The following is a 15,775-nucleotide window of genomic DNA, read 5'->3' on the forward strand; positions in this document are numbered from 1 at the left end:
GCCGCCGATAACGCCTCACTGCTCGTCGAATGCCAGCCCGAAAGACGTACACTCGTGACGCCGAGCAGCTAGTGGCAATGGATGCACGCGTACACGAGCCGTGTACATGTGCGCGTGTATACACGCATGTATATGTGCACGCGTACACGCGCCACTCGCAAGATACATAAACCCTGTGGCGTTTCTCAAAGAGCTGTGGAATCGAGACCCAAGCCGTTCTCTTGGAGCGCGTGTCTACAGCATACCTACGGTAGAGTTAACTAGCTTAATGCTCGATGCCATCGAGTTACAAGCTTAACTATGATGGGCTGTTTCCTCTCTGCTGCTATTGCATTCGGAATCAAGAAGCCAAACCTGGTATAAATAGCTTAGAATAAAGCTAACGTCGTTCTGCTAAAGCGAACGTGATGGGCAACCACCTGTAATGCAAATCTAAAACGCTTAAACAACATGAACAAACTGCACGACTAAACAACTTGAACAAATCGAACACAGTTCTGCTAAAGCGAACGTAATGGACAACGTCTCGCAGCAAAATGCTTGCACTGTCGTCTGAACAGGGGGCAGGTGGAGGGGGCTCTGATAGCAAAAGCAGTTCAGTCCTTTGTTAATAGTCAACAAATCCATGTCTAACCCTCCTCTTGAGGGTCAAAAGGTTATCAGACACTTACTCTTCGCACGTCAGCAGAAAGTACGTACATTTCATGGTCCTTTCAATAAAGTGATAAAAATGGTAGGTCAGCGCTAAAACAAAAAAGTTTTGCACTCGGTCCGTTAGACCATGTCCTCAGAAAATGTCTGATATCTGACCTTTCCCCCACTGCCCTTTGACCTGTTACCTCCAATTTTGCGCTGGTGATGGGTTTCCTCCCCATCACACAATCGAATATTAAGAGCGTAGGTCGAGCCGTTGAGATTTGTGCCGCAATTCCGTATTTCCTCCTATACATAAAGTTAAAAGGGCAATATTCCCCCGCCATTGACACATCTTGACCTTTGACCCCCCAAATTCGACATCCCGAGTCCTTTTCGCAATCCCCCCCCGACGTCCCGAATATCAAGACCGTACGTCGAGCGGTTAAGATTTGTGCCGTAACTGTTGACACATGGACGGACGGACGCACGGACGGACATTCATGCGATTCTACAAGCTGCATCTGACTCCGTCAGCTGAGCTAAAAATTCGTATCGGCGTTGCCCCGCGCGCGTACTACGAGTCAAATGTTGAAACGTTTGCCGCCTCGCGGGTCGATAACGTAAGAGCTTTGAATTTTTATAGAGCAGTTGGTAGAAAGAAGAAAAACGCCAAGTCGCCTGCATAAAATCGGCCTAAAATCGTCAGTGTAAACCCAGCTTAACACACACACACACACACACAGCGCACTTACTTCATCTCTACGTCTTTGATGTCGAGGATGGTGGCGCCGACAGACCCGAGGAAGAAGTCGACGTGAGACGACACGAGTCCGTCCGACTCACCCTGCTCCTGGTGCACGATGCCGCGCAGCGACAGACTCACTTCGAACTTGAGCGGCGACAAGTGAACATACTCGAACACGATGCATGGCTTCTGTGCTGCCACCTGCTGGCTGGCGACATCCTTCAGCTGAGCGTGAATGTCATTTAGGTCACTCTGCAGCTGCAGCGTCTGCGATGGAGGAAAAATGTTTTCGGCGCGACAGTACCGTGTCACCGCATTCACGCCACCACGAAAGATTCAACTATCACTGACAGTGATAGTGATTAATATCCCTGCAATACCGCTTTGTCGGAGGGGAAATGGAAGGTCATGGTGTGGCATATAGTATGAGTAAAGAATACACAGAACACAAAAAATATGGATTATTGAATTTATGAAAATTGAATTTAAAAAAGAAGAAGATGAGATACGGTTTCCATGGCACAATGCTAGAGAAATATCACAAGCACAACGTCATGAGGAAAATCACAAGGCAAATTGATCGCACTGAAAACGCAGGATGTAACGGAAACTGCACGATGGCAGTGAAAGCTTAAACCTGCAGACACTGTGGCTGGATGATCTTCCATGTTAACAACTGTTTATAGACTTACCTCACTCTTTGGTGTCTGCCAAGGGGAGAAAATGTGCCAGACTGAGAGCAGGAAGCCTTTGTCCAGTTTCAGACTGAAATCCTTCACAAGTGCTTTCAGGTATCTGATGGCGGAACAGATACAAGCAACCTTAGCAAGGTTTAACACAAATTAGTTTCCATATATACTTTTACAACCTATGTCAGTATGTTGTTTACGATCATAGTCTACACTCTAGCCATAAACAGAAGGTATACTCACTGTACAGACATGCCATTATTTTCAGGAAGCTTCCTAGACAACATGGTGAATTCGAGGAATGGGCCACTTCCACCCTGCTTGGCCACATACTGCTTGTTCAGTATAGGGCTCAGGACTGTCGTGAACACGGCATCATTCAGCTGATTGTCAATCTGTCAATCGGCAAAATAATCGTGTCACATAAGCCGTCATGTTTGGTACGCCACACACATGAAGCCTGGTAGAGTGTGTTGCGAGGGAAAGAAACTAACTTATGAATGCCGAGCACAAAATTAATTTATGAAACCTCATTAATAACTCATGTTAGAGTTGTACAAATGTAAACACTTTAAAAAACGAGATGAGACATCAAAGTTCACATCAGAAGCCACCGTTTATCCGATATAATACAATACATATACAGTATCACTTCAATAAAACTACATAAAAAACAAACTTGTTAGACGACAGTTCAAACGAGTCTGACACCTAATGATCAATGTTCCTTTATTTCACTCTACAGAGGATGTATTAAATGTGTACTAAAAAAAGGGGGGTACAGGGAACAGAATACCTGCAGACGGTGCAGCGTAGCTCCGATGCATGTTTGGTGCTCCGACTTCCGGCAGGTGAAGAACACAGCAGGACTGTAGGTGCGACACAGCTGCCCAAAGAATGGCTTCACCATTTGCATGCGGCTGAAGTCCACCTGAGTGCACGAATGAACACATTTACAGAGCGGCCGTCAAAGGCAGCCCTGTGCTAACTGCATCGTAAGCAAGCACACACCGATTCGCCATATTTTCCTTCAACACATGCTATGGTTCGACTCACGGAGTAATGTCAATCACCCAGTCGAAACCAGCCTTTTCTCACTGAGAGTGCAATGGATTTATCGAAATCTCGTATGCAAAGCATTACAAGGTAGCTACTTAAATTTAGAATGCAGAGTTACAGATACAAGTGCTGCTGTGACGTGGAGCTCAGTCCCTCTCGTACCTCTATGTAGTCTTTGAGCTCAGCACTGGACTGGTAGGCCCTCCATTTGTCCTCCAACCAGAGTGACAGCTCTACATTCAGGGTCTTCCACTTGCCATTGATCTCAACCTATCCGAGAAAGACAGAGATATACATAATCAAACGTAATCACAGTCACCTATGAACCGTGCCAGCTATATATAACAGACCTACTGACAGCTCTGAAATATTAATCCATGACACTGAAAAGTGCATCTCGTCTATTCTTGTTCAAAACGTCGGTAGCATTGCTTAGACACTGAGACAAAGATACACGGTGATTGAGCTCAGCTATAGCCAGCTACGGGGATATGTGCACCTACCTGCCACTTGGCGGATGAACCTATGCAACTGAGAAGAGCCACTTCTTCATAAGAGCTGTTGATGAGAGACATCGAGACGTTGCCAAGTGAGAGAAACAGCTCCCAGTTGGACTTCTCGCTTTCACACAACTACCGAGGTAAAAAAAACAGATCAGCGCGGTTTGGGCTCAGAAATGACGAGCATTGTATTTGTATACCGTGCGATGAATCACCATTGTAGAACGAGATACTTACTACCAAGGAAGGTTATATAAAGTTTTTATATTTTTAAGGAAATTTTTTACTCGCCAATCGACATGATGTTAATATGATCGCATAATCCTACTACAGCGTTGAGACATGTTGGCTTTATTGTGGCAAACATTAGGCATATAGCCACAATATGAATTCACAGAGCTAACAGCAGATGACAAAAACTCCAGATACACACATTTGAACATAGGAGTTTTTAAAAATTCAACACTACACATATAAATTTCGAGAGCTACATGCGACTATCCATACAATTGGTGAGTGAATGCGCACAAGTCTTAAATCAGACCAGAAATCGGCCACAAACTAGCGAATCGCGGCATAACACGCACCCGCCTGGCCTCCCGGGCAACGCGTTCATCCTGGGTTAGCAGCAGCACTCTCTGCGGTCCATCTAGGAACGACACCCAGTAGACGATCACCTTGTCTGTTCGCATCTTCTTACGCAGCTCTGACAGTGGAATTACTTCCTGCTCGCTATCATCCTCTGCATAACAAATATTGCTTACATACACGACAAGAAGTAACAGTAATACAGTAATGCCCCAGGTTATGAAAACTTGGATTGCAGAAATTTCCTCATATGGAATTTGTAAATTATGACCGCTAGATTTGCAACGCGTAATATAAATTCTCTCACTAAATTTTCTAAACGAATGAGTGGCTTTTTCTAAAGTGATGCACTCAATCATCACCAATAAATGTGATAAATATGAAGCAAATGGCCACCAAGTCCAGTGGCCAGCTTTGATATGTGCCACCATTCTGTGCGCAGCGTGCATGGATGGATCTTTCATGGTCTATACCTGCCATGGTGTACAACAACGGAAAAACCACGAAATCTTATGTAATACGTACGTTTTATTTTGGAATTCATGAATTCCGTAAGTGGCATATCACTGTAGCTTGCTTAGGCAACTTTTAGCTAGCTCGTTTCTTGAATTCCTCAAACCCCTGCAGAAAATCCCACTCAGGGGATGCTACGTTGCTGATAGTGAGGTTTGCAGATATGTTCTGCTACTCAATGCTGGCATTGCATGGTGTGGGGCAGGCTATGACAAACCAACAGTTCTCTAACAAGGGACTTACCATCAGTTGAACTGCTCATCACTGGTTCCTTGCTGACAGAACCATTCGGTGCTCGGAACTTGACAGACTGGATGTGCATCCTGACCTCACCATGTCCATCCTGTGTTCAAAAAGAAACCGCACGAATCATTGGTGATCCTGGAATGGGCTAAAGGGCAAAGGAGGCAAAACCCACTAACGAGGAGTGAAGTATGGACCAGCAGGGTCCAACGGCTCGACTAATTAGATCCTAATTAAAAAGCACTAAATTAGGAAGTACGTAAAATAGGGGTTTGAAATGCACGCGATGGCTCTGTTTTTCCCACTCTTTTTCTGGTATTGATTCTTAGATGGGGGGGGGAATAGGTGTGGCCCTGATGGCCCAACACGGATTCATCAGTGGCATGGCTGAATGCATGCAACACTATAACTACCGCTGAACACAAATTGTGCCAAACAGCGCTTGTACTAATGATCATTATCAGCGATTGCACATCGACTTTTAGATGAAAAGAATAATCAGCCTTTGCACAAGATGCACCAAAATGCACAAGGTGACTGTAAACGAGTTTCGCACTTCGATCTCACCTTGTTTACAAAGGCAGGATAGCCAGGCTTCTTGCGGTTGTATACATTCCAGATGATCGTCCTCTCTGATGCTGGATCATCCCAGGTGTACAGTACCTGTTGATTGGGCTTCAGCAGGGTCACCTGGCCTTGGCACCTGTAAAATAGTACAAGTGTACAAAAGTACTCATACAGTATACAGCTAGCAACCATAACATAAATCACAGTTCTTATCGACAACCCAACACAACACTAACAATTCAATAACGAGCACAATTAACAAAGTACCATTTTCATAAGATTGCACTCATTCATTTCACTCGACACATATCATTTGTTAAGTCATGAGGTAATAATTATTATGAGGCTCTTTATTATTCAGCTACCGGTAATTACTACCTGTACGTATCAGGATGTACGAATACAAGACATTTTTAATCGAGTCTCCACAATACATAACATACTTCTGGTTGAATCTGATGAAGATGTCATCGCATACATTCTGTATGAGAATAGGTGCGTCTCCATGTTGATATGGTGCAAACGATACAGTCATTGGCGACTCCGTACCTCCCGACACATCCACCCTCAGCGCCCCCTACCAAACAACAATCGTAACACACGTAGCATCGTGCAATTCACACACTTCCTTCGAAAACCAGCCACTATTGTTTCGTCTGCGGCGAGTCACAGGTCAGGTTTACGCAATTCTTAAATCAACATGCAAAGTTCACCCAAGACTGCAACCTTCAGTATCGAGAGAGGCTTCTAAGAGCATCGTGGGCTTCGCTGAGCTGCTGTGTTTGCGCTATGGGATGCTAACGAGAGGTCTGGTATCTCACCCCGCTGCTCATGCGAAGCACGGTAGAGTGCTGCTGGTTAACGACGAAGCCCTGGGAGCAGGCCAGGCTCTGGTGCTGTGCCACATACATCCTCATCGAGTCCGTATCCGGCCAGAAGGGGCAACACTGAAACAGAAGCGGATAAGCTAATGCTCGGGCAACATTAGCAAACGTGATTGTTGGCAATCTGGGACCTGATGTCAGAAACACGATTGGTATTAACGTTAGTCTTAACATTAACTTTGACTCGTAAACTGTTAACAGAAAAATCGTAAAGTTACGAGAATAAAAAAAAGTTAAAATAAAATTACAATTTTAACTTTGAAAACTTATACTTTTATTATAATTAAAGTTAAGAGTCCGTATCCATCCAGAAAGGGCAACACTAAAACAGAAATGGATAAGCCAACATGTGCCACTTGCAGTCGGGCGATCTTAACAATAGTACTTGTTGGCGATCTAGGGTAGCATTAACCGTGATTTGCCAGATCAGTTTAGCAAGAGATCTTATTTAAGTGTGCCAGCAGAGCAGGTGTCACCTGGCTGGGAGCGATGTCCATCCAAAGATCAGCGTTTTCGTTGTGTTCCATGTAACGCAGTGGTGTCGGCGTGTTGTTCACTATCAGGAAGAATGGCAGGATGGTGACGATCTTCGTTAGGTTTAGCTTCGACAGCTGGATTTGCACAAGGAACTGCGGAGGTAAACGTTTAGCACGCGTTAGTCTGCTGCTAACCTGACATGGAAACATACATTACCTGCTTGAATAACTATTAAGATCAACCACATTGCTACTGATTACCACGAACAGAGCAATCATTAAAATTTCCATGTCAACCATTCTCTTATAGTACACAATGAGCACACACAAGCTTTTTTCATCCATTAGAAATAACCATCCAGAGGGGAGGATATTTTACTTGTGCGGAAACACCCTTACACCATGGATCACAACACATACTCCTGTCCTAGAGTATATGCACATGTGCAAAGCCCTATTTCCTTGGCCAACCAGGGACACAGTTTCCAGTGCGAGATACTCATGCTGTGCCGACGGGGGACAACCTCAACATTGCATACGGATTAAAGACTGGCTCCTGTTCATGCACTCACCCGGTACTTGCGCTCTCGCTCACGGTCAGCGCAGATGACCATGCCCGTGCTGCCTACAGTGTCCAGCGAGAACGAATGTGACCACCGCGAGTTGTACACACGCACTTTAACCTGAAACGAACACCGGACTCAACACCAGACATCGCAAGCCATTATAATCGTTAGCCTTCTATAAGCTGTTAGCCTTCTTTCGTGGCAGAGTTCGTGGCTGCACTGAGCACTGCTGAACAGCATCTATATATTTACCTTTTTCCTTCTGTGCTTCTTAAACCTGAATAGCAGGGGGTCATGTGACGTCAGGTTCTCATACACGACCTCAGAGCCCGAACCCTGCAACAAAATAACAATCCCTCATAAATGCAGAGCGCGCATGCATGCACGCACGCACGCACACAGTAAAAACACTTTAACATGTAGGATACAATTATTCTGAACAGGTTGTAAAAATATATAAATAAATGTAATGAGGAAAAAAACCGTAACCGTACCCTGAATTGCAGAGGCAGGCTGGTTTTGTTCACCAGCCAGTAGGGGGCATACAGGTAGATCTCCAGGCCACCTGTGTTGATGGTGTGCACACCGATCGTAAACTGCTTGCTCGTGCCGGTGTCTGCTTCAAACTCCGGTGTCATATTGACACCGCGCATCTCGTCCATGCTCGTAGAGAGATCCAGCACTCCGGTCCAGTGCATGTTCAAGTAATTTGGTGCCTAGAAAATTAATGGTCCCATGAAGTTGCTCTCCTTCTCTTGTAAACAAGGTAACAACACTGACGTGGGTAACCAGAAAACCTGCACTAAAAAAGTTGATACAATATTGCACGTTCGAAATTAATACAATATTACACATTCGAAGTTGATAAAAAATATTGCACATTGATCATATTGATTGTATGATATCTATCTCCATGCCATGAAGGGGTGAAGAAATTAATGAACGTGGCTTATAAAACGACACACAAGTACACAAGAATTCAGAATGCTTCTATCCAGATGGTAAAACAGATCTACTACACAGTTTCAGAATTAGTTACACCCAAGCTTCAGGTTTAGCCAAGCGTGGCAATCCTGAAAGGTTTAACATCCACTATGGTATGCTGTGATAACACGCCCAGCAAACGAATGTAGGAAAGGTAGGCAAAACATGGCACCACACTCATTTACCTCCAGGTAGAGCTGGTGAGATTCTGCACTCAGCATGTCAATGTTGTGTAATGCCTTCTTCTGACCAGCATCAAGGTCAACATCAAACTCACACTGCAAAAGTATTAGAAATAACTAACGATAAACAAATACACAAATTACACAGACAAGCGAAACACTCAAGTGATTGTGCCACTATATGTCAGCTGTGTTGCCAGGGGGAGCTGGATATCCCTCAGTCTCACACACAATGTGTACTAGCATGCCATTCTGACTCTGACACGCATGCCATTATTATGACGGGAAAAGAAAAATACTCAGTGTAACTAACTACTAACTTATTGCAACTTCAGTTAATGAAATTATTCACCTTTGGATGCTTAGTAGTGAATTTACAAGGATTTACTCTGTTCCATCTAAGAACAATATCCGTGTTTCTATCAAACAAATTTATGTTACCAGTACCATGGTAAAATACAATACTCATAGTAATACACAATTATCAGGTAATAAGAATTCTGGATACTATTTTTCGAAGTAACAACATACAAACCTTGACATTGTCCTTGTACGCTTTTGCCTCCAGCGAGTACCTCAGATGGTGTGGAAGATAGTTGTGCAATACTACTGGAGCATGCAGCTTCAACATATAGTTTGGCACTTGTTTACCCAGGTTTCCCGGCAACCGCACGGTTACCCCATCATTGCAGACGACCTGTTCACCCGTCGAAGTGCGAGCAGAGTTAACTAACAAGGAGTAATAATCCCAAAATAATAGAGAAGAGCGAGAGAATTTCATCACTATAAGAATTGGAACACATTATCAATGCTCTATCTAAAGTGTGCACTTCTTCGAAAGTAATGTTACTTCAAATGTTCCTTCGCAAAGATCACCAAGGAACATCGTACAAACAAGTGAGTCGCCATCGCAAAACGACTCGAACGTGGATTCTTGCCCAAAATCGCCCGCCGCCCAAAGAAGAGACGGTCGTGCTTGACATCGATTCTCGCTGGTGACTTACCTTGATAAGGAAATTACGGTTCTCCCACTGTGTCGCCAGACAGGCGAGATATGTGGACCTGTCCTTGGCACCTGCAAGGTCGCTCCACCAGATGCCATTGTAGCTCATCTCGTAACTGAAACCACGACGACATCTGAACTCTCGCTATTGTGCTGCTATTGCTCACCGCGCATGGCACTCACCCATCCTAATGTCGCGTTTTATTTGTTCGCGAATCTGTTCTTTCTAAAGACGATGATTACGCGAAAAAAAGCATAACCAGTTTGTCATGGTTGACCGATGCAGATGTAGCCACACACTGCGCAACTGCGCACCGACTGCGTTTATAGTGAAATGCCACCCGCTACGCTGGTTGAATCAGAATGGGCACGAACAACGATTCGAAGGCCACCTCTCTATCTCTACGCATGACATGTCGCTCCGCACACCACATCACAAACTGCTCCGTGTGGCACGTCCCAAACCGCTCCCGCAGTCTCCCGCAGCCCGCAAGAATCGTCGCTACAGGGAAAAGGCCCCACGCCACCCTCCCACGAGAATCGTCTCCTAGGGGGAAAGGCCCCACGCCACCCTCCCACGAGAATCGTCTCCTAGGGGGAAAGGCCCCACGCCATGAGAGCCGCGCTCCTGAGTCCCCCCACCCCCATGTCCGTCTGCCGTCGGCTCACTCACTCGAGGTGGGCTGGCTTCATGTAGAGGCTGCAGTGGTAGGCGACGTAGAGGGGCACGTCGTAGAGCTGGCCCGGCGCGAGCATCGTCAGCAGGCCGTACTCGCCGACGCTGCCCTCGTCCAGACCCGCCGGACGCTGGTGGTTGGCAAGCTCACTCACCTTGCAGTAGACGTTCACAGCGTAGCTCGTGCAGTTGTGCACCTGAGAACGTTGTGAGAGAACAGGCAATGAGTGTAACGGTTGTGCACCTGAGAACGTTGTGAGAGAACAGGCAATGAGTGTAATGTTCACCGGGTAGTTTTTGCAGTTGTGCCCCCAGACAACATTGCAGGGGAACAAGCAATGGGTGTAATGTTTAAAGAACAGCTTGTGCGGTTGTGCAGTGTGCACCTGTCAACATTGTAGAGGAACAAGCAGTTTGTGTAATGTTTAAAGAACAGCTTGTGCAGTTGTGCACCTGAACACATTGTAGGGGAACAAGCAACGAGTGTGATGTTAAAAAAATAGCTTGTGAAGTCGTTAGAGAATGTGGAATGATTGTAAGAACTAGATAAACAAAGTATGTAGGTGGCAATGCTCTTCCCTAATGGGTGCAAATAAAGAACTAGTTTCGAACCGACTTAGCTGTAATGAAGCTGTACACAGATGTGATTTACACGCATTGAGATATGATCTTACATAGGCCAAAGCATGTGAAGACAATAGTGAGAATATATCGAGTGCAAGTGTAGTGAGGGCAATCAGTCTGTGCCACACCATCACTGGTGATCATACGTAAGGAGCCATGCAGCACGTGTGGCTGGCACAAGCAATGAGGATAGTCAGGGCTTTCTTTGGAGCCGGCACACCAGGACATTTACTCGGCTAATTTTCCTATTGACAATCAAGTACATGTGGACTGTCCGCTCATTAGTCTCTACTCTTCTCCTACACGTCCCTTCCTGGTTCTTACACGCTCCTGCCGATAAGTTATCCAGCTAAACCCGTGATCGTACGTTGCAAGGCAGCGAGGTGAGTCGGTGACACTCACCTGCAGCGGTGACCTGAGCGTGACAGTGCGGTTGCCGTGCGTGACGTCCAGCGTGGCGAGCACGCTGTACAAGATGTCGCCCTGCTTCGGCGACATCACCAGCATGTGCGTCCCCGCTCGCCGCGGCAGCTGCCAGTCGACAGCCTCAAACCCATTCACCTGCGAGATTAGATTTCGTTTGCGTCTCGGATCATACGGTAACTATACGCAGCTGTGGTGACTATACCCATATAGATGAGTACCCATTTACACCAATTTAACTGTTCTATTGCTGTGAGACGGCCATGTGAAAGATAGGTCCGCACCATTTCATTGTGTCTGTACCTAACATGTTTTACCGTCGTTAAATAAAGTTTTTACTTACTTACTTACTTACTTACTTACTTACTAGATGAGTACCCATATACCCACTATATAACTATGGATTTCTAGAAGCGACTACTAGTGATGCAACTGGATTTTTGTCGTATCAGTGAATTCTCGTTGTATGATAATATCACGTGCCAGACAGTTCCCCAACTCTACTACAGGGACAATGCTCAACAGTTCATCTGTAATATTACAGGTGAAACCAAACAATAAGCTAGTCAAATCTACACAGGCTAGTGTAGTGGATATGCACCGTAGAATCGGCCCCGGTCTCTGCGTCACGCAAATGCAACTGATGACAACCGCCTCGTTTTAACTTGCCCAAGCCACGACAAAACTCGACATCGATTACTCGAGTTTTCTATCGGTTTTCGACTACTGGTCGGGGTACTCCGACGTACCCGTAGCGCCACCTTGCGGGTTGAGCAAGAAGCGAAAGGTTGCATGTCGTCGCTGTCGAAGGAGAAGGCGTGGCTGACCATCGCGGCACTGCTGAGGTTGCTCATGTAATCGTAGTAGCTCGGGTCCTCACTGCGATCACAGAAAGGTGACGGGGAAATGCATCAACCACGCCGAAGTCGTCTCAGATAACGTTACATGCGAGAGATCTCTGTGAGATCGAGGGAGAGGGAGATGGAGAGGGAGAGGGAGAGGGAGAGAGAGAGAGAGAGAGAGAAAGAGGGAGAGGGACAGGGAGAGGGAGGGAGAGGGAGAGAGCGCATAAGAGAGGGGGGATAGAGAGAGAGAGAGGCAGAGGGAGAGAGAGAGTGAGAGGGAGAGGAAGAGGGAGAGGGAGAGAGAGGGAGAGAGAGAGAAAGAGAGAGAGACAGCAGACAGAAAGAATAGATGGCATAGACAGATGGAGAGACATGTGAGGCAGGTATGGGAAACGTTAAGAAGTTAGTTACCTGTCCAGACCATAATCCACCTTCTCCTCTGCTTCCTCAGCTTTAATAAGCTCTGTCTCTGGATTGAGGTCCATTAGGTCAGGGGCATTGTCATACTCGGTGCCTTGCAGCACGCAGACATCACCGGCTGTCTCCTCGTCTCCTCTCACCTGCACATCCGTCTCGACTCCCAGCTGCAGACACAAAACACAAACGTTGGACACACAGAATGGTGCCAATTACCAAATGCTAACAGGGGGTAGGCCCATAAATGCGTCAGGTGACTGTACAGCAAACTCTGGTTTGATAACCAAAATGAAATAGTAGTAAAACCGAATAAGTGTTCTCTTTTACGGCAAGAGTTAGACGAACTGAATACCTTGTTTAGGACTGTAAGAGATGGGGGTTTCTTGTTAGACTTCACCTCTGCATCAGGTCTTTCAGATAATGCCTATACAATGATAAAAACACTCTGAATACACAACACTCTCAAAATATACAACAATGAATCAGATGTGGAATAAAAACGCCACAATACTGTTACAGATATAACTACACTACTCAATAGCAGACACTTTTTTCCCTGAAGAAGCGTGCTAAGAGAAACTCTCAGGTCAATAGAAGCTGAACAAAGTTTCCACCAGAGGCACATTGTCGTAAATATCCGTCACTAAAATCAGTGGTATGTTGAAGTACACCTGATGTTATCAAACGTTTATATACCTTGATTTCTTATGGTTGCACAAACTGAAACTATGGTTCTAATGCAAGATGGCAACTGTATAAGAATCACATACCTCTAACAATTCTTGAAGCAGCAATATGAGAGTTGGGGTGACATTTAGCTGGAGGCTGTCGCGTGAGTCAACCAGGAAGTAGGTTGCCATGTCAACAGCTGCCATCGAAGCATCTATCTCATCTTTGTCGTCTGAAACAATGGCGGCCGATTCTCGCATTACGTAACGAAATTCCGGAATCACAGACTTGCAAAGCACCAGTCACTTTTTATTCACGATACGTGATATACATCACAGACAGATATCACTATATATATATATTCCAACGATTCCATTTTAAAAATTACTTTTAAAATGCCAATCTACTAAACTAGAGCTTTACATACAACTGCTCAACCAATGGATATAATACTTAATTTAGCGTTTCTTTTGTTTATCACGTGTCAGCTTTGCTGAACGTCCCAAATGCTCTAGTTCTACAGCAGGGGTAGAACTTAACTTTTGAACAAGGGTGAAGTTCAAAATTAAAGATTTGCTGAAACAAGTGCCGCAGAGCGACAGCACTCAACTGACATGTACTGTAGTTTCTGTTTAGTCGTTACTAGTAGTACTGGGTATTCTTCGGATAAACTCACTCGCAACTGAATCAAGTGCGCCCTCCCGCCACCGCATTCGCGCTCAGAGCATATATCTAGGATATTACTAATACAGATCTAAAATCTATGATAGGCTTTGCTATACCGGTAGTACAGTAATAAAGATACAGCTGTGTAACTTGAATGACTTCACTATATTAACATGTTATCATGGATATGCATCGAGCGCGAGCGTAGTGGTGGTGTCTTCCTTATCTTCTTATTCCTTATTTCCTCCTTCTTATCTTCTATCTCTTATTCTGTTATTCTATCTCTCTTCTCTTCTCTTATCTTCTTATCTCCTTATTTCTCCTTTCCTTCTATCTTCTTACATACGGCGGTGGGGGTCCCTTATATTCCTCCTTTCTTCCTTATCTTCTTATTCTCGCTTATTTCCTTCTTCCTTGATCTTCTGTATCTCCTTATTTCCGTCTCGCTTATCTCTTATCTCCTTATTTCCTCCTTCCTTCTGTATCTTCTTATCTCCTGTATTGTCTTCCTCTCCTTTATCTTCTTATCTCTCTTCATTTGCTACTCCCCTTGTCTTCCTTCTCTATCTTCTTATCTCCTTATTGTCCTTCTTCTTATCTCTTATCTCGCCTTATTTCTCCTTCCTTCTTATCTTCTTAGTGCTCCTTATTTTCCTTCTTCCTTATCGTCCTTATTTCCTCCTTCCTTCTTTATCTTCTTATCTCCTTATGTTCCTCGCATTCCTTCCTTATCTTCTGATCTCGCGTTATTTCCTGCGCTTCTCTTATGCTTCGTTCTCCTTATTTCTCGCTTCCTTATCTTCTTATCTCCATTATTTCTCCGTTTCCTTCTTATCCTTCTTATCTCCTTAGTTTCCCTCGTGCTTCCTTCTTATCGTTCTTATCTCCTTATTTCCTCCTTCCTTCTTATAGCCTTCTTATCTCCTTATTTCCTCACTTCCTTCTTATCTTCTTATCTCCTTATTTCCTCCTTCGCTTATCTTCTATCTCTTATTTCCTCCTCCTTCTTATACTTCTTATCTCCTTATTTCCTCTTCCTTCTTCCTCGTTATCTCCTATTTTCCTCCTTCCTTCTTAATCTTCATTATCTCCTTATTTCGCTACCTTCCTTCTTATCTCTTATCGCCTTATTTCGCTCCTTCCGTTCTTAGCTTCTTATCTCCTGATGTTCCTCCTTCCTTCTATCTCCTTCCTTCTTAGCTTCGAATCTCCTTATTGTCCTCCCTTCTTATCTTGTTATCATCCTTATTTCTCCTTCATTCTATCTTGTTATCTCCTTATTTCCTCTTACCCTTCTTATCTTTTCGTACGTCACCGGGGGTCTCCACGCGTGCAGGCGTTCAGGGCGGAGAGGCTACGCGGTCGGCACGGCCGGCGCCGACGATGCCGAGCGTCGCACATGACGAGTTTGACGGCGAGATGAAGAAGACCGCGACAGTCACGCGAAGTCGATGTCAGACAGCTGGAGCACGGACGAGTCGCCGTCCGAGTCGTGAGCATGACCGTCATCCGCCAGGCGCTTCGCCTCGTCGTCCGTTCCGCCAAGCACAGGCTCGGTGTGTATGCGCCTCGCCGCTGTTCCTTGCACGTCCCGCGTAGCCCTGCCCTACACTTCCTTGTTGTTTCCACTTCCCTGATGTCTACTTTGTAACCCCTATACTTCGTTGTTGTCTATGGTCACCTCTCAACACTTCCCTGTTGTTTTCTGTTCCTGCCACCTCCGTGGTGTAGCCTTTCCTACACTTCCTGTTGTTTCTCTGTTCCCTGCGCATCCGTGGTGTAGCCCTTCCTACACTTCCCTGTCTTCTGGCGGGTCGCAC

The 15,775-nt window shown here is 45.3% G+C and overlaps 2 protein-coding genes across 2 annotated transcripts in view; both read right to left on the minus strand.

The window, feature by feature from the left end:
* LOC106815038 (vacuolar protein sorting-associated protein 13A-like) overlaps positions 1-282 on the minus strand; it is an 8,036-nt gene extending 7,754 nt beyond the window's left edge. Inside the window, exon 1 of the mRNA XM_014819464.1 lies at positions 250-282. Within this exon, the coding sequence (XP_014674950.1) occupies positions 250-282 (33 nt within the window). The remainder of the gene's footprint in view (positions 1-249) is intronic.
* A 97-nt stretch (positions 283-379) lies between these two features.
* LOC106815039 (vacuolar protein sorting-associated protein 13C-like) overlaps positions 380-15,775 on the minus strand; it is a 31,935-nt gene continuing 16,539 nt past the window's right edge. Inside the window, exons 4-28 of the mRNA XM_014819465.1 lie at positions 13,391-13,521; positions 12,973-13,044; positions 12,615-12,787; positions 12,108-12,237; positions 11,338-11,496; positions 10,309-10,508; positions 9,637-9,751; positions 9,168-9,329; positions 8,636-8,728; positions 7,961-8,182; positions 7,719-7,802; positions 7,473-7,583; positions 6,901-7,053; positions 6,362-6,487; positions 5,984-6,117; positions 5,541-5,676; positions 4,974-5,073; positions 4,217-4,371; positions 3,633-3,761; positions 3,292-3,399; positions 2,867-3,001; positions 2,314-2,465; positions 2,074-2,176; positions 1,389-1,648; positions 380-419 (exon numbers count right to left, since the gene is read on the minus strand). Of these exons, the coding sequence (XP_014674951.1) occupies positions 380-419; positions 1,389-1,648; positions 2,074-2,176; positions 2,314-2,465; positions 2,867-3,001; positions 3,292-3,399; positions 3,633-3,761; positions 4,217-4,371; positions 4,974-5,073; positions 5,541-5,676; positions 5,984-6,117; positions 6,362-6,487; positions 6,901-7,053; positions 7,473-7,583; positions 7,719-7,802; positions 7,961-8,182; positions 8,636-8,728; positions 9,168-9,329; positions 9,637-9,751; positions 10,309-10,508; positions 11,338-11,496; positions 12,108-12,237; positions 12,615-12,787; positions 12,973-13,044; positions 13,391-13,521 (3,383 nt within the window). The remainder of the gene's footprint in view (positions 420-1,388; positions 1,649-2,073; positions 2,177-2,313; positions 2,466-2,866; positions 3,002-3,291; positions 3,400-3,632; positions 3,762-4,216; positions 4,372-4,973; positions 5,074-5,540; positions 5,677-5,983; positions 6,118-6,361; positions 6,488-6,900; positions 7,054-7,472; positions 7,584-7,718; positions 7,803-7,960; positions 8,183-8,635; positions 8,729-9,167; positions 9,330-9,636; positions 9,752-10,308; positions 10,509-11,337; positions 11,497-12,107; positions 12,238-12,614; positions 12,788-12,972; positions 13,045-13,390; positions 13,522-15,775) is intronic.

Source organism: Priapulus caudatus, unplaced genomic scaffold (genome assembly GCF_000485595.1).
Source record: "Priapulus caudatus unplaced genomic scaffold, Priapulus_caudatus-5.0.1 Scaffold1027, whole genome shotgun sequence".
Taxonomy (NCBI): domain Eukaryota; kingdom Metazoa; phylum Priapulida; class Priapulimorpha; order Priapulimorphida; family Priapulidae; genus Priapulus; species Priapulus caudatus.